General features: G+C 42.9%; 1 protein-coding gene across 2 annotated transcripts in view; it reads right to left on the reverse strand.

The window, feature by feature from the left end:
• IFT122 (intraflagellar transport 122) overlaps positions 1 to 18682 on the reverse strand; it is a 62750-nt gene extending 44068 nt beyond the window's left edge. Inside the window, exons 1-13 of one of the 2 annotated variants that reach the window (XM_081852345.1) lie at positions 18555 to 18682; positions 16127 to 16193; positions 14075 to 14159; positions 13685 to 13763; positions 11656 to 11732; positions 10956 to 11022; positions 9199 to 9345; positions 7432 to 7599; positions 6086 to 6161; positions 5297 to 5488; positions 3809 to 3947; positions 1679 to 1881; positions 461 to 598 (exon numbers count right to left, since the gene is read on the reverse strand). In XM_081852345.1, the coding sequence (XP_081708471.1) occupies positions 461 to 598; positions 1679 to 1881; positions 3809 to 3947; positions 5297 to 5488; positions 6086 to 6161; positions 7432 to 7599; positions 9199 to 9345; positions 10956 to 11022; positions 11656 to 11732; positions 13685 to 13763; positions 14075 to 14159; positions 16127 to 16193; positions 18555 to 18595 (1479 nt within the window). In that variant the 5' untranslated portion in view covers positions 18596 to 18682. The remainder of the gene's footprint in view (positions 1 to 460; positions 599 to 1678; positions 1882 to 3808; positions 3948 to 5296; positions 5489 to 6085; positions 6162 to 7431; positions 7600 to 9198; positions 9346 to 10955; positions 11023 to 11655; positions 11733 to 13684; positions 13764 to 14074; positions 14160 to 16126; positions 16194 to 18554) is intronic. The other variant, XM_081852346.1, reaches the window with a different exon arrangement.
• Positions 18683 to 18698: the final 16 nt, after the last annotated feature.

Raw genomic sequence — 18698 nt, forward strand, 5'->3', positions numbered from 1 at the left:
GTGCAACAGCACCCTGCCAATATCCCTGCCACTTTGCCTCTTCTCCTCTCTCCACTGGTAAGCAACAGCAACTGGCTTACCAGGAAGCTAGTGTAGTAACTTCATCCAAAACAGTAAGCTGCAAGTAGTCTATGTTGCTCTCTACAGCACTTTACTGAAGTACATACTTTTCCCTAACTTATTGCAAACCAGTTCCTTGAAACTCATTTTCCATTAAAGGAAAGAAGTGGTGAAGGAAGCTTTTGATTAACTGTCGCTTTCTGTGAACATGTAATTCTTGGTAACCATCAAATACAGAATGTGCAAAAAACTAAAAAACATGTCACTTAAAGAGCAGCCAAAGACACTAAGAAGCATATATGCAATTTCAGCCTATTGACTGGGCCCTTTAGCATCTAAATCATCTCCTTAATGAGTACAAATTTCACAAAAGCCTATGAACTTAATCACAAAAGGTCACCTGGCCATTCTTTAGCCCCACTAAAAGTCCTTCTCGGCCTGGAGGTCCACCAATTACTTTTATGTACCGAATGAGAGACTCCATCAGCCACTCCCTTTCTTTAACACCACTGAATGAGAGGCACTGGAGCCTTTTCTCCTAAAAAAGGGAAGAACATGTTACATTCTCATTAAAGTAATTCTCATATCTCTCAGCCTAACAGTGCTGTACACATGCCAGGCCTTTTTCATGCTAGGCAGTCAAGGTACAGATATCAGTCTGATTTGCAACTCATCAACCGCTTACATTGCAACAGGTGAGGAAAGTTTTACACAGGGGGATAGTGAGGGGGGCCTTAGTCCCAGAGGCATGAATTTGAGGGGGCGCAAACCAAGCATGCCCTCCCCCGGGATCCCCATCCCACCCTGCCTGCCGCCAGGCGTCTCTGAGCCCCAGAGCCTGGCCTCACCACCATGTCCCGCTTGTTGAATGGCTGCCCGGCCAGCGTCGGGGGAATTTGCCTGACAAGGGCCACATCATCCAGCCGGGCTCCTCACTGGGTGGGTGAGCAAGTGACACGGCGTGGCCCCGCTTGGCTCTGGTGGCAAGAGCTGGGCTGGTGCGGGAGACTCAATGAACCCTCTGCATCCCAGACACCAGCAAACCACGCAACAACACTGGTTTTGCAGTATCTACAATTCTTCAAGGATCCTTCATGAGAAATGTTTACAACCACACATTATAATCTAGTTATTCAAGACTGCATCAAAGCAGGACAGAAGCCTCCGCAGAGACAAAAAGAACTGCCAGACAGCATTTAAAGGATAACCACAGATTATTTTACTACTAGATTGTTGCATTGAGTGTCTGCAGCAAACAATTTTAGTGTCTCTAAGAACAACTATGTCAAAAGCAAGGACGGATGATTTACTGGCAACATTTTATTAACATTCCGATAGCAACCAAATAAAAGGGATAATATTGCTATGCTTAAAAAAGGGAGGGAATCTAACCCCCAATAAAATATTGATGTTTCTTCTAAATACCACATTTGGGGCAAGCCATGTATGTGTAACATCTGGGGTGGGACAGGTGGAAAAAAATATATGCACCTCATTTCACAGCCATCTCTGAAATAAACTAGTTCATTATGGATGACTTCTGCCCAAGAAACTCTTATTAGAAAAAAATATTTCAATATGTGTATAGTTCATTTTAAAGTATATATTTATTAATTACCTGGCATAAAATAATGTGCTCAGAACACACAACCAGTAAGTTGCATTCAAACTTTTTTGCTATCTTTTCCTTCACACGATAATGCATGTCTGAAGAATCATCAGAATATAGTTCATAAATCTGGATTTTCTCTGGCAACTGGATTGCTAATCTGTTTTTGTATATTGCAATTTTCTTGACAAGCTCTCTGTTTTTAATGCGAACTGGAACAAAAGAAAAGAAAATAGTAAACTGATTTGCAGGGTTAAGTTAAAGTGCCTTATATCCTATTACAGCATCTATTTAGATTCATACGACACAAGACAGATATCTGGTGCCAATTATTAGAAGCCACTTATTACTAGTACTCATTCTTTTTACTACTTTAAAAAGATGTCACTAACGCAACACTTGTAGGCACCACTGTGCCCACTAGTATTCCTATGGTGCCCATGAAAGGTTTCAATAACTATCTCCTCAAAAATCCACCATCAATGAGAAACTGCTTCCTTTTCCTGCTCTGTTTCTGCGTGCAATGAATCAGCCTGTTTGAATGCACGTCCTTAGAAATGTCCACATTTCATAATAGATGCTAGGATTGAACATCCACCCTCTCATCAGTTCCAAACAAAGGAGAGGTGCAAAGAGCTTTTCTTTGTGAACAAGTGCCATGGTGGCTAATATAAGTGTCTTTTCCCCAAGGTTGCAATGGATAGGCTGGTTTGGGGGCAGGAATATGCCCACACATAGGGCCGGACTTAGGTTAGATGAGGCCCTAACCTACTGAAGGTAATAGGGCCCTTTATATGTCCAGCTGTCCTTTGTCAACAACAAATTGTTGCTGTTTTTTGTGTTGAATATATGCTATATGGTAATTTATGGACCTAATAGGTATCTAAAGCCATTTACACATAACAAAATATGTATTTTATCAAAGCAATCATTGAACTGAAATACAATTAAGAAGTAGTACATTAATAGTGAAATACAATTAAGAGGAGGTATATTAATAGTGAAATAATTATTAAGCTCTAATTTAAAATTGTGGAAATGTACATCCAGGTTTTTTTCCTTTAATTTTTTTTTGGGGGGGGGGCAAGAGAGTGGTGCCCTAAGCTATAGCTTGTTTAGCTTATACATAAATCCGGCACTGCCCACACCCATTTGTGGTCCTGATTCCTCATCTGCTTTCCATTTTTGTGACTGGTGCCCACAGCCCTTCCTCAAAATTCCAAATGTGCCCACTGACCCCAAAAGGATGGTGACATCCAAGTAAAAGTCTAATTTCATGTTCTCTTAAAAAATATAGATTTGTAATAACACTTTTATCCTGCACCTTCCAGTCCTATGCTTCAGGGAAGCTCACAATTCAAGATTTAAAGCAATAAAACCAATCAGCAGCAGCAAACTTCAAAAATAGCAGCTGCAGCAACAAATCTTGGACAGCTGCCAAAAGATACCCACTGAGAGGGTACGCTAGGTCTCCTGGATGCAAAAAAATTATTTACAGGACGATTTCTAGATTGTTGTTCAGCCCTAACAAGGGCTCACAAAAATGTTTAGCACTGGACAATTTGAAACATTATGCACATAATTTAACAGAACTAAGAGAAAGGATTAAAAGTAAAGAGAGTAGAAAACTTCATTAAAAGCCAGAGTGAATATCTCAGGAATAGCATTTTGGGAAGTAATATTGAAACTGAGCAGCTACCACAAAGAAGGCCCTGCCTCGACCACTTTTGGTGCCAAATCAAAAAGCAGGGCCTCCATTGATTGTTGTAACCTTCATACTCATGGCATAAAACGGCAGATCAATGTTTTATTTTAAATACACTTCGTACTGTCAACCTAGCAGTTTGAAAGCACGTCAAAGTGCAAGTAGATAAATAGGTACTACTCCAGTGGGAAGGTAAACGGTGTTTCTGTGCGCTGCTCTGGTTCGCCTGAAGCAGTTTAGTCATGCTGGCCACATAACCCGGAAGCTGAGCTGGCTCCCTCAGCCAATAAAGCGAGATGAGCGCCGCAACCCCAGAGTCGTCTGCGACTGGACCTAATGGTCAGTGGTACATTTACCTTTACTGTCAAATATGCAGACACCAGTTAAGCTGTATATATCCACCCAAGTTGAGAGACATGCCCCTCAAATGCTACCTTTTTGCTCTGTGATGAGGTGCTGGACAATAACATCAGTCATACTGTCCCTGTAAGCATAGCGGTCCTTATAAAGGCCATGGACTGTGCTGAAAATCAGCTGATAAAATGAAATTGTTCCATCCTCGCATCCTACTGCCTGAAGAGAAAGCAAAAGATCACCAGAAGTCGAAAACCATATGCTTATGTATCCGAACCATAAAACAGACTGAAAAGGTGGCAACCTTCTTAGATTACTTGACCTTTTTTAAAGATCATTGTACCAAGTAAGAGGCAGATTTTGCCTTTCAAATAGACAAATCTCAGCATGTAAGGGAAAAAGGAAATGGAAAAAGGCTGGAGAGATTGGAGGCATTATTCATTTGTTATATGCCCCAAATGTGCATGTTAGCTTTGAAGTAGTATTATTAAAGTTAAGGCAAAATGCCACAGAGCTCAGCGAATTTTCCTAGCACATACCTGTTATCTGGCTGCTAACTACACTTGCGGGAGACCTTAATCCACATGCCATCCATTTGCCACCACTGGAGAATGCAACAAATATGTCTGCCAAAAAACAGGTGTCATATGGCAACACCAGCTGTGAACAGCTGTGTTCTCCTGTTGACTGTATTCTCAGATTTGCCTCTCTTTGTAACGCATGAAATGGTCCCTAGGACACATGTTGTTCCAAGAACTGTAAAAAGCCACCTTCATGCCATTTGTTTTGAAGTACAGTCATACCTTGGAAGCCAAACGGAATCCATTCCGGAAGTCCGTTCGACTTCCAAGCAGGGGCGTATGAAGTGGGGGGCAGAGGGGGCAGGCCACTTGGGGGGGGACAAGATGGCTCCTGCCTCCTCCCTGCTGTAGAGTGGCCGAGGGCGCGCGCAGTCAGTATGGGCGCCGCTCACTCACCGTCTGTACGGGCGTCCATATGGGCTGCCTCTCGCACTGCGATCGTACAGGCTGCCACTCTCACACACTGTCCGTACGGGCTGCGTCTCACACGGCAACCATATGGGCTGCCGCGCGTGCGCACTCTGTACGGGGTGCCTCACATGTGCACTCTGTATAGGATGCCGCACATGCACACTCCATACGGATGTCGTGTGTGCGTCACCGGGTGGTTTGTCCCGCTCCTCGGCGTCCTGCCCTGGCTGCGAGAGAGGGTTCCTCCGCCACTGCTTCCAAGGCACAGCTTCCAATTGGCTGCAGGAGCTTCCTGCAGCCAATCGGAAGCTATGGAAGCCGCGCTGGACGTTCAGCTTCCAAAAGAACTTTTGCAAATCAGAACACTCACTTCCGGGATTGCAGCGTTCAGGAGCCAAAACTTTCAATCGCTAAGGTGTTTGTCAACCAAGGTATGACTGTATGTCTCATGGCTAACTTATCCCTCACATTTGATGGTTTTGGAACAAAGGAGAGTGGGAACAAAATCATGACCCCAAAGTGGGGGGACCCCTTGCAGTTCCACATGTGCAAGGGCTTTTACCAATTCACTCTTACCACGTAATTGGAATCTGGCTTCGCTTTACACGTCCACACCCACGTGTTCTGTTCCCCTATGGTGCCAAGGCGCACCCCATCCTTTGTGTAGAGGGAGACTTGTTTGTCGGAGCCTCCAATTAAAATGTATTCTCCTTTTGAAAAATAGCTAACACAGCAGGGGTCAAAGTTCAGGACTCTGTCTTTTCCAATCTAGAACAATATGAAAGAAGGCATCAGATATATATTTTTTAGAGTTCATAGGTAATGCAGTAATTAAATACACGTTCCTATTAAATCTGTCACATATCGCTGTTTGATCTCACAGGCATTCCTTTTCCTTCCTTAATTAATGCGTTTAGGTTACGATCGGTCTTTAGCTCTGGTAGCAGGTGGCAAGTCTACCTCATACACCAGTTTTGTTCTTCAAACCAGTCAATGGAGCCTGGTCAAGATATTCCTGTTCAGCAGTCCTTGGCTCTGAAGTACATCGTGATATTGACAAGTGACACCACTCAGCACAGCTGTGGAGCTACTCTAATGCGTACCTGAGAAACAGTACAGCTTGAACTGGCTAATGATCAAGGAGACAATGCTTTTTATCTCCTTAGCAACTTGCAAATCCGAGCTATGAGCTGCTAATGATTTATATAGAAAAATATAAATGCTTTACTGTACAAAGGGCCAGCAAGCAGGCCTATAATTTTAAAGTCACACCTTACTGGATAAGTGGAACTTTCAACTCAGTTCTTTCCCAGGAAGAAAATAAAAAGTGTACTTTCCAAGGCATTGTATTAATATAACACTTACTTGCTTGCCACTGAGCTGATAAAAGGAAAGCCTTTGTCCCCAATCTGCCACAGCTAAGATGTCATTGTGTTCATCTCTACCATGCACAAAAGGAGAAGCCAATTATGATACGTTGTAAACAGTTCTGATGAACTACAAAGCAACAGATAGCCCCTAGTGTTCTCTACTATGGCTGTCAGCTGTATAAACAGAGTTTTCTAATCCTCTTCCACCCATCTGCCCCCAATGATGCAAAGGCAAGGAGGACTGTGTTGTGTGGATGTGTGTCGTTTCTGAGAGAGATTGGGAGGAGGGGTTGTTCAAACCCTTCCTGGTTATCTCCTCCTCCCTCAGCTTAGCTGATACTGCTGAGCAGCAATGAAGACAGGTGCATGGCCATGCCTATTTTGGCTGCGCTCACAAGTGGCATGAAGCACCTGGAAGGTTGGCCAGGAGGGGCTGTGACTCCTCAGTCTGAAAAGGAGTCTCCACCCCACCTTACCTAAAACTGTCCCTTGACCCTCATTCTTATATGTGTAGAGCTCCCTTTCACTTGCACAACTGCACACAAGTGTAAAAGAAAATACAACTCCAAAACCTAAATATACCTTTTATCCCACCATCTACAGAAGGTTGCCATGTTTTCCTTCAAAATGATCCTTGGCAAACTGCTGTTCAAACCTTTCTATTAAAATAAATTGAAATTCCATCTATTAAAATAAATGCTATTTGGCCATAAGCCGTAGGAGTCAATCTATTCAAGAGGGAAAATGCCAGTTTCTGATTAGCAGGAAAAAACACGGGGCCCAGCACTGTCGACCTGTATTAACTGTCCTTAAGGGAACATCAGGCAGTCACAAAATAGCCTGATGAGCTGCTATCATCCAGTTTCCAGTGGGGGCCCTTCCCTATCATCCAACAGTCTTCACAGGAGCCTCTATCTGCCCTAATAGCGGTTCCACTTTGGCTTGAGTGGAGTGGAGAAAAAAGAAATAGTCTGGTGAGTCACTATAATCCAGCTCCCAGTAATGGTCCCTCCCTTCTCTATCACCACAAATTGCCCTGACGGGGAGCAGAGAGAAGCAATTACAGCTTTGTCTAAGTGGCTGTCTTTTCCATGTTATTATAACTTATTTTAAAAATAAACACCCAATGCTTATTGTTGTAGCAATCTCACGTAAACTGCTTTGTGAAGTCCACCTGAATAGCAGAATATAAATGCCACAAATATATATATAATACTGTTCTGTTTATATACTGTGAAGCAATACTGTAATTATAAATTGGTAATTAGACAGAAACAAGCTAAGATTTAAATATATGTCTACTTTCATACTATAGTTTTATTTCTCTGATTTTGCACTCACGAGCTGGCATTCCTAGGGCTCTCATCTTCCTCATGTTCTTCTTCCTCTGCCTCACTACCCTGACTACTGCATGTGATGGACTTCAGAACTGGTATATCCTCTAAACAGGCGTGACCTGCCTCCTCCTCCTCTTCGCTCTCTCTAGAACTCCAGAGATTCTCCCATCGACTGCAAATATCAATTGTTCATTCACATGACCTAGTGCTACAAAACTTAAATTTCAAAACAGATTAGCCCAAGATCAACTCTCCTGATGTTAAAACACTTTGCCCAGGTAGTTTTTGAAACTTTTCTTCCCCAGATTTACTAAAAGGGACAGTAAGTCTTCTTCAGTGCAAACTCAATTGGTTGTCAAGCTTTAGGAAAACATGACCCTCCCGCTGTGGGATAGAGAAGGATAAGGTTGGAGAAAATGCCAGTAATTTGTCGTTCTTCAATGCCTCCCCATGAAGTTGAATGTTGGAAGATTCAGGACAGGCAAAAGAAAACATTCTTTGCCCAGCACATAGTTAAAGTATAGAATTCACTTCCACAGGATGAAGCAATAGCCACCAAATTTTGACTGCTTTAAAAGGGGACTGGACAAATTCATGGAGGATAAGACTATCAATGGCTACTAGTTATGATGGCTGTGTAACATCTTCAGTATTGTTGATGGTGTGTCTCTGAACACCCACTGCTAGAGAGCATGTTGAGCAGGGAGAGGGCTGTTGGACTCATGCTGCTTGGAAGCTTCCCAGAGGCATCTGGTTGGCTACTGTGAGAACAAGATGCTGGACTAGGCCTTTAGTTCTGGTTCAGTGGGGTTCTTCTTATATGTGTTCGCAAAATACAGCTGTTTCCAAATACAGTTGTACCTTGGAAGTTGAACAGAATCTGTTCCCGAAGTCCGTTCAACTTCCAAAACGTTCGAAAACCAAAGCGCGGCTTCTGATTGGCTGCAGGAAGCTCCTGCAGCCAATCGGAAGCCCCATCGGACGTTCGGCTTCCAAAAATAGTTCACAAACCGGAACACTCACTTCCAGGTTTGTGACGTTCAGGAGCAAAACGTTCGAGAACTAAGCTGTTCAAAAATCAAGGTATGACTGTACTGAAATGTGCAACAGTAGGAAACAGGGTATTAACTTTATATGAACCCTTAAATTGTTTATAAAACTGTTTTGATGTATGCACAGCATAAGAACTATACAGGTACATATACCAAGGAGCTAGAATTTGCTGCAGCTCCCTCTTGTGTGTACATACAATGGTAAACGTGCAATTGCTAACAAATATCATTTGATGCAACAGTCAATCCCTGCATATCTAAATATATGCCTCCTTCCCCACTTTGTATTACAAGCTCTAAAATTAACCAAACACATGTTCCTGAGATTTTTATCTCTCAGGACACCTGTGCAAATACAGCTTCCCTATAAACTATGGAACTCCCTTACCAGAAACATTCATCAAAGCACTAAAGATCTTCCAGGAGCATTCTAAGAGCACTGAGTAGCTTGGGGGGGGGGGCTTGATTAAGTTGTAGGGTCAGAGTTTTATTATGCTTCCAGCTGTTTAATTTATATGAGATGCATTTTACATTTGCTTTAAAATCCAGTATATTATTTGAGATAGAGTATATTGAATCTTTGAAAGCATTAAATCAGTCTTCTGAGCTTCATCAAAATGATTTCTTATTTATGTTTATAGAAGTACTGTTAAAAGTCAAATTCAGACTAGTGTGCAGACACTATCAAAGACAAACAATATAGGGACAGAAACATTTACCTTGATGGATTCCAAGAAATGGACCACACAGGAGATAAAGATCCACCGGGTCGTTCAATTTTGACTTTTTCTTCACCATTTTTATTTCTTATGCTGACCACACCATTGTACATCCCCAAAGCGAGGTACTGGCCATCATTAGTCCAACTGAGAAAGGGGAAGAATCATAATAAAGCAGTTTGAAAAAATTCCCCCCTCCTCAACATTTGATAGAGTCACGAGGCCTACAGAAATTATACCTTTTACTTAGAGGTGGGCATAAAAGGCTCAAGAGGACACAAAGTACTCCTTGAACTCTTCCACTGTACTGACAAATATGGCTTTAAAGTATACATTTGCCCAAATGAACTGCAGCTGCATGCCGAGAAGGAGAGGACATGCTAATTAAGAATATGGAGCAGTAGCAGCATAAGGCAACCTCTGTTTAACTGAATAGTGATTTTGAAAGGTTGGCTTCCAGTTCCACTCTGCCTTAATGGAAGCAGCCCCCATGACAACGGGAGATTGTTGGTGAAGGAAAAACAAGGGTGACTGAGGGTAATTATCCATGCAAATTTGCCCCAGGGATGGAGGGAGGAACGGGCTTCACTCGCAGTTTGTCTTGGTACCTGGCTCTCACTCCGGCATGGAATGCGGGCGGCAGGGAGGCACTGAGTGCAAAAGCCTGCCGAAAACCCTCCAACGCTGCCATTAAGAAGCAGAGGTTCTCCTGTTAATTAGAGCTTAATTGGACTAAATTACAGGCACATGCTAGAAGAGATGAGATGACAAACTACAGAACAAACCAATTGTAAGGACTTTAAGGTTTGAACTTGAGATAAGACTTCATTCAGTGCAAAAGATGGTTGGGGGGGAGCCTACAGTTTCTTTATTATAAGTTTTATTCTCTACATTTATGATTCAGCAACCCTCCTCTCAATGTTAGTTCGAATTTTATTTCGAGTGAGGATGGAAGAGTTTGGATTACAAATATAGAATATAACATCAAACAGAACTGTGTAAACTGTGTAAAAAAAGGGAAATGGGAGGGAAGCTCTATTTTGCAAAAGGTTTATGATGGAAACTTCCCCATCCTTTATTATTAATGATGTGAACTGAATAACACTAAGAGAACTTGGAATTTAATTTAATTGGAAGAATAATTGCTCATATGTCTTCAGTTGGAAGGAAGGATGAAAGGAGTCTGTGAACTGCCAAGGAACTGATACAGTTCCTTATTGAGTCGTCTGCAGATCAACAGACCACTCTTCCCAGGCTGAGAGGGAAAATGGTGACAAAAGGTTATTTACTGGGACAGAGTGACTTTTGCAGCTGTTGTTAAAGTTGCAAAACAACGAAGCATGGGGCAGAGTGATGGAGAAAGTTCTGGAACGACAGTGGGATATCAGCTCCATTCAAGGCATGACGAATAACAGCCAACAACCGGGGGAAAGAAAAACATAACATCTTACAAAGAAAGGAAGAAACAGCATGAACAGAATAATTGCCACACACAGGAAGAACAAGGATATAGTTTCTTTAATTGCTTACTCTTTTGTTCCAACCCATCCTGGAACCTTATCTTATAATTAAATGTATAATAAAATTCTACAAACTCATTAGAAGACAATTTTGCTGTCCATTCTATTGTATTGTCAGATTTGTTTCAGTTTTGTTTTTACCTTTATTGTATGTTGCCTTGAGTTCTCAATCTTTCGTGTGGCAACTCATTAGATGTTTTAATATTTGCAATAACAAAATAACTACATTTTACATACCTACAGCAGGTGATCTTATTGCTAACTTTATGTTTATTGACTGACTTCTGTTCAGGAGACCAAAGACCTTGAAAATAACAACAGCATAGTGTTACCATCCAATTCATTCATCATTATAAGAAAACATTCACACCAACAACAACGAGGGAATGTCCCCAAAGTCCTTCCCCTTGCCACACCTTATCTCTGCCAGCTTATGTGCTGCGTAATGGCTTTACATGATGCCACAATGCACCATCTGACAGCAGTGCCAAGAAAGGGACCACAGCACAATGACAGAGCGCATGCTTTGCACCAGAAGGTTCCACATTTAATCAGTTATCTCTTTTGTCAAAAGCATTCTACGTGATAGATTATTTGAAACCAACTGTTGTATTTAAGTCTGGACCTAGCCAGAGTAGTTCCAATGAAATTAATGAGCATGATGAACACAGGTCCATTAATATCAATGGTTCTCCGGTGGCCCATCTAGTCCAGCATCCTGCTCTCATAGTGGCCAAGACTAGCTCTGGATACCTGAGATCTGCCTGAGATCAGGGTCAGATAGACAGTCTGAACTGCTGTATTGCAACTTCCTGTGGTCCTTCAACTGCTTATACCTATGGTACAGCACACACTGCATTTCTATCTGATTGATTCCTGAATGCTATGTGAAGTCATAGGATTTGGCCTTAAGAAACTAAGGATGAGGAAGACGTACCAAAATCGCTGGAGGAGCAAGATGCCAATTGGTGAGTGACAGGATTGTAGGATACACTTTGTATGGAATCATTGTGCCTAAAACAAATTAACCAGAAACACTGAAACAAAACAATCTGAAAACTGGTTAGGCATAATAAACAAATAACTTTGGATATTTATTTTTTAAGCCTCACCCAACTCTACCAGGAGCTCAGTGCAAATCAAACCAAAATCCAACAGGCTTTAAAAATAGTTCAGGTGCAATATGGTTATTTGAAAATATAAAGCGTTCAAGCATTGTGTGGAGTGAGGGGAGGAATACAGAGATACTTCTATAATGATTCTCAACACTGCACCAGAGCTGGTTCAAAAGTCAGAGACCAGAGTCTCTTAAGCAAAACCTTACCCACACAGGCCTGCCTGGTTACCAAGACCCCATTCAGAGAACTTTATTTGAGTGGTCCCCCTAACTTCAGAAAAGAGATGAGTGGCAGCTCATGAAAAGTGCCTTTTCAGTTGTGGCATCCCAGTTCTAGAATGCTCAGCGCAAGCGCATTTGACTGGCATTGACTCTGCTGTCTTCTTGGTGGCACGGGAATATATTTTTACTTGCCCAAGCCTTTCTATGCTGGGTTTTAGTATAATGCTCTGATCTGACTCAGCTCTCCTTCTGTTGGTACTATTTTACACTGTTCTTATTTATTCCTTATTGTTTTAGTTTTTGCTATCTTAGCTGCTTTGACAATTTTTACCGTAAGAGTGGAATAAAAGTTTCTTAAATACATAAAACAAGGAAATGGTAATGGGCTGTTAATAAGTAACTAAAACTTTACCTAGAACACATCAGCCAGCAACTTATACTGTTATCCTTTAATGCTGAATAGAAGCACTTCAGGAAGTAATCTTGAAGAAGGAGTTACCGTATTTTTCGCCCTATAGGACACACTTTTTCCCCTCCAAAAATGATGGGGAAATCTGGGTGCGTCCTATGGGGCGAATGCAGGCTTTCGCTGAAGCTTGGAGAGCAAGAGGGGTCGGTGCGCACCGACCCCTCTCGCTCTCCAGGCTTCAGGAAGACATCCGCAGCCTAGGCAGCCCTGCAGGAGTTCTCTGCAGGGCTCCCCATGCTGCGGATAGCAGCCTGCCGCCCGGCGGGCAGGGCGCCCTGAAGCAGAGCGCCCCGCACGCTGGGCAAACATCCGCAGCGTGGGGAGCCCTGCAGGAGTTCCCCGCAGGGCTCCCCACGCTGCGGATAGCAGCCTGCCGCCCGGCAGGCGGAGCACCCTGAAGCAGAGCGCCCCGCGCGCCGGGCAGACATCCGCAGCGTGGGGAGCCCTGCAGGAGTTCCCCGTAGGGCTCCCCACGCTGCGGATAGCAGCCTGCCGCCCGGCAAGCAAAGCACCCTGAAGCAGAGTGCCCCGCGCTCCGGGCAGACATCCGCAGCGTGGGGAGCCCTGCAGGAGTTCCCCGCAGGGCTCCCCACGCTGCGGATAGCAGCCTGCCGCCCGGCGGGCGGGGCACCCTGAAGCAGAGCGCCCCGCACGCCGGGCAGACATCCGCAGCGTGGGGAGGAATAAAATTCCTTTATTTCCCCCCCAAAAAACTAGGTGCATCCTATGGGACGGAGCGTCCTATGGGACGAAAAATACGGTACCTCTCCCCCCCCGCCCCCCCCGCCCCCAGTAACATAATGTTTATTATGCAGAATTTACAGACACAATGCCGGGCCAATCTGTTTCTGTGATGGAAGTGAACAAGGAAAATAGGAGCACAATATCAGATCCAGAATGCATCTGTACTATAAGATTCAGAAGTGCAGTAACTGCAGCGAAACCCTTTCGAGAGCTATGAAGTGAGAACAGCCCTCACAACTTGTTTTCTCATTCTCCCGTTAACCTGGTGAAGTGATGTAATGTCCTTTGTGTTTGCATGTTTAGCTTCTTACCTGTGTTCATATTCCTTCTACTATTATTAATAACAGTGGCTGGAGTCCATACTCAAAACTGATATTTAAGGCATGCAAAATAATCATGAAGCAATCCACTTACGTGTACTTCAGGATACCTTCTAACTTTGAAGTCCAGATGATCACAGTTTTGTCTGCAGCTCCTGATGCAAAGCGCTTACCTAGGGAATGTTATGGAAGCTCACATAAGTTTATTGCAACTGGTAAGTCTAAAGCACACAGAAAAGCAATGACACTGTTTACTATTAGTTGAGTGACTTCAGGTGAGCAAGAATCAAACTTGTATCTACATATACACTGGTCTGACATGAAACTCAGTTGTCATAGTATGGACTGTACTGACATTGTCTGGCAATACAGATTTTCTTCTTTAAAAATATTTATGAATAATAGACTGGATATAAATGCAAATGACACTATGAAACCTGATCAAATGCTAATGGTTTGAAAAAATCCATAAGGTTTAAGTTACCATCCTTGGCATAAGCTACACAGTACACTGTATCCTTATGTGCTTTCAAGGGCTGGATTAATGTTCCATCCGAAGTGTCATATACCTGTAGAGATAAAATAGAGAGATAAGTCTAAGAATTAAAGGTAAAGGTAAAGGTACCCCTGCCCGTACGGGCCAGTCTTGACAGACTCTGGGGTTGTGCGCCCATCTCACTTAAGAGGCCAGGGGCCAGCGCTGTCCGGAGACACTTCCGGGTCACGTGGCCAGCGTGACATCGCCGCTCTGGCCAGAGCCAGAGCCAGAGCCAGAGCCGCACACGGAAACGCCGTTTACCTTCCCGCTGGTAAGCGGTCCCTATTTATCTACTTGCACCCGGAGGTGCTTTTGAACTGCTAGGTTGGCAGGCGCTGGGACCGAGCAGCGGGAGCGCACCCCGCCGCAGGGATTCGAACCGCCGACCTTTCGATCGGCAAGTCCTAGGCGCTGAGGCTTTAACCCACAGCGCCACCTGCGTCCCTTAGTCTAAGAATTAGGCACACAAATTAACGCTATAGCCCTAGACAAACCAAGGCAGCTTCCTATGTTTCTCAGTCCAGATACAGGCTCTCTTCTGTTTATTCATTTTTTTAAAAAAGTAGCAGTTACATGACTTCTAAAACATAACCCCAACAAGTAATTTTCTTAATGGACTGACACATAGAAGCCAGCATTATAACAGGACGAGCAGCCTAACCCTATTCTTTTCATATCCAGTGTGATTACAAATAAAAGCCACTGGGGATCCTGGGTTTGGTAAAGCAGAGTAGGGCTGGGCAGGTCTATTCTGTTTCTTCTAGATACAAGAATAAATTCCTGTGTTACAGCTTCTAGCCAGTGCCAGACTGAGCTGACATTAGGAGCAGTGAATCTGCTCCATGGGGCTTAGAAAGAAATGAAAGGTATCAAAAGGAAAAATCCAGCCCTGAAAAGTTAGGAGAAAGTCTTATTTCAGCAAGCTCTGAATACCCTTGCACCAACCCCTCCAAACCAATTTCCAAAGTGTGCATAGCAACCTCTTATCGAAGGAGTGTAAAGACTAGCCTTACATTTAATAAATCTCCTGACTGTCATAAGCAAGAAAAAATTCCATGGAGGTAAGTCCATGAAACTCCATACACCAGGAATGGGGAACCTGCAACCCTCCAGATAATTGTTGAACTACGCTTCCATCAGCTCCAGCTAGCATGGTCACTGGCCAAGGACAATGAAAGTTGTAGTCCAACAATATCCAGAGGTTCCCCATCCCTGCCATACGGGTAAGTGAGCAGGCTGGCAGAGAAGAAATGAGTCTCTTTGTCCCACCTCTGCCAGTCTGCTTAGCTTCCATGTTGGTCACAAAAGAAGGGAAGCCCATCCCTTTCCCACAAACTCTTGCTAGAAGGCTTTTTTTTCTAGCAGAGGCTAGTACCCTGTATTTCCATATTGACCTGGAGAAGGGAACTTTCCCCTTCTTCATAACCAGCGTAGAAATTCAGGCCACCAGCCTTCAGGCATGAAAAACAAAAGCCACAGGCTAGTATCTTTATGGGCTTATTTGCAAGGCTGGTGTAGACCTACCTTCACTTAACTTCTTACATCATGTACTTAGAAACCATTCATAAATCCACAACAAGAAATTAGAGGCAAACTTTACAAATAATGACAAACATTAGGAAATTGGAAAAAAGCATCTATGAAATATGCAGACAGATAATTTGGCGTATTTACTTAAAATAGCTATTGACTTCTTCCAGCTAAGCTTAATTTATCAAAACAAAGACAAGAGCCTTCTCTCTGTTTAAAGATGTTAAATAGCTAAAAAGTAATTAGCTTTTAACATAGTCAAATTACATCACAGTTGTAAGATTTTTTTAAAAAAGTGTTACATTAAATAGAGAAGGGATAAGAGTTCTTTCAATAGATTACCATATGTGTTATAGTAAATAATAAAGAAATAAGAGTTCTTTTGATAAATTAATCTACCAAATATTTCAAGATGTTAATTAACAAATAAGAGTGGGTGGGTTGTTGTTTTTAAAGCAAACCTCCTACCAGTAATCTGTTTCCAGCTGCAATTATTAGTTGAGTTCCGTCAGGCTTAAAAGCAAGGTCATATATACTGTGAAAACAAAGGAAGGTATTAAATGGCACACCAAACTCCTCATATCCCCAATATTTTCCCATATGGTACATAAAAAACAAGATCTCTAGATATAGATCACTACCCTACAGAATGAGTATTTTGAAAAGAATTCAATTTGTGGATGTAGGTTCAGAGTAATATTCATATACCACAATTGTCATTCGTACATTTCCTCAATCACACCATTTTCAAGACATTTCATATCTGCCAAATCAAAAGGCTGCAATTTACATACTCAAAGCATTACATCAAAACATTGACTTTATTTTGTTTGTGCTGTTTGTGCTGTACTTTTGTACTGTTTTATTCTTGTTAGCCGCCCTGAGCCCAGCTTCGGCTGGGGAGGGCGGGATATAAATAAAATTTTTTATTATTATTATTCATTTAGCTACTCTAGCCATTGCGATTTATCTATATTAAATGTACATATTCTAGACAAAACTGGGGATTATTCACCCACACAATCAATAGTTAAAAAAAAAATCAACATTTCAGCCAAACACTTGTTTTTATGGCTGTTGTAATTATTGTATATTATCTTTTTATGTATAGAATCATGAGTTGGAAGAGACCACAAGGGCTATCGAGTCCAACCCCCTGCCAAGCAGGAAACACCATCAGAGCACTCCTGACATATGGTTGTCAAGCCTCTGCTTAAAGACCTCCAAAGAAGGAGACTCCACCACACTCCTTGGCAGCAAATTCCACTGTCGAACAGCTCTTACTGTCAGGAAGTTCTTCCTAATGTTTAGGTGGAATCTTTTTTCTTTTTTCTTTTATTATTGCTTTATTTAATTGTTCTCTGCTGTGGTACTGAAGTATCCAATGAAATATGAGTTATAAATGCTTAAAGGGCAACCAAAATGATGAAGGGTCCCTAAGGGGAAAGGTTGCAGCATTTGGAACTTTTAAAGTTTCCAGAAAAGGTAACAGGTGACATGACAGACGTTTACACAATTACACATGGTATAAAGACAGTGGCTAGATCTATATATTTTTTCTCCCACACTCTTACACCCCTAGAAATCATGCTCATCCAACAAAGCTGAATTTTGGAAGATTCATGACAGATGAGAGTGTTTATAATGCAGTGCATAGTTAAACTATGGCATTTGCTTCCACAGAGGGCAGTGATGGTCTCAACAAATGAAACTGATCTGTAAAAAATGTTACTTGGGGGGGAAAGAAAGAGACATTGCACATACTTTTGTAAACCAAGAAAATATTTAATAAAAATACATTAAAAAAGGAGAATTAGTCAAATACATGGAGGACACAGCTATCAACGGTGACTGGCCAAGGTGGCTACGTTCCACCTCCAATATCAGAAGCAATATGCCTATGACTCTGAGTTGCTGGAAATCAAAGGTGGGCAGAGTGCTGTTGCTGTCATGTTCTACTGCAAAGGCGTCTGGTTGGCCACTGTGAGGAAAAGGTGGTGAATTATGGGAGGACAATGGTCTGACCCAGCAGTAATGGTGCTGGTGTGACGATCAGGTGAGTCCCAACCCACCAGCTGAAGACCAGTGTCACAAAGTGTACACAGATAGTACCAAAAAAAAAAAAAAAAAAAAGATACACCTCAATTAAACCAAAGCATTTGAATTTTAAGATGATGTGCAGCAATATATACAGTGGTACCTCAGGTCAAGTACCACTTAATTCGTTCCGGAGGTCCGTTCTTAACCTGAAACTGTTCTTAACCTGAAGCACCACTTTAGCTAATGGGGCCTCCTGCTGCTGCTGGAGCAAGATTTCTGTTCTCATCCTGAAGCAAAGTTCTTAACCCAAAGTACTATTTCTGGGTTAGTGGAGTCTGTAACCTGAAGCGGATGTAACCTGAAGCGTATGTAACCTGAGGTACCACTGTACTACCTACGGGGTTAGGAAAAAAACGAACCTGCATCAACTGTTTATTTTGTTAAAGTTTCCTCATGAAAGCTTCACCCACCTGCCCAGTACAAGAACTGAGGTGGCGAGTAAAACAAGCAGTATAAGCCACCGCGGATTTTTAATATTATTTTATTACTTGCACCCCGCCCATATGGCTGGGTTCCGGTCCTACCGATGGAGAACCGTAAGAACATCAACTCAGCGGGTAAGATCTAACGTTACATCAACGGACACAACAGGACCGTCGAGGGGACAGAGGGGCTCTGGAAGGCGAACCCCCCCCCAACAACTGAAACCTGCAGGAAGGGAGAGCGGACTGAGGAGGCCTTATTTTTTGGCTGGAGGTCGAAGCCCCGACTTCCTTCCTTCCCTCCATGCCCCCCCCCCAAGTCTCCCCCACCCCACCCTCTAGGCTTGTCAGAGGGAGGCCCCTCCTCTTCTTACCACTGCTCGGCCTTATCTCTCCAGGTCAGCGCAGCTCGCATGTTTCCCCCTCCGGCGCATCCCCTTCGCCACCTCCCGGCCTGCCCCTCCCCCAGCGCCCAACTCCCGCTTTCCTTTATTTATTTATTTATTTATTTGTGTACT

The sequence above is a fragment of the Podarcis erhardii genome, assembly GCF_964252035.2.
Source record: "Podarcis erhardii genome assembly, chromosome: 2".
Classification (NCBI taxonomy): Eukaryota; Metazoa; Chordata; class Lepidosauria; order Squamata; family Lacertidae; genus Podarcis; species Podarcis erhardii.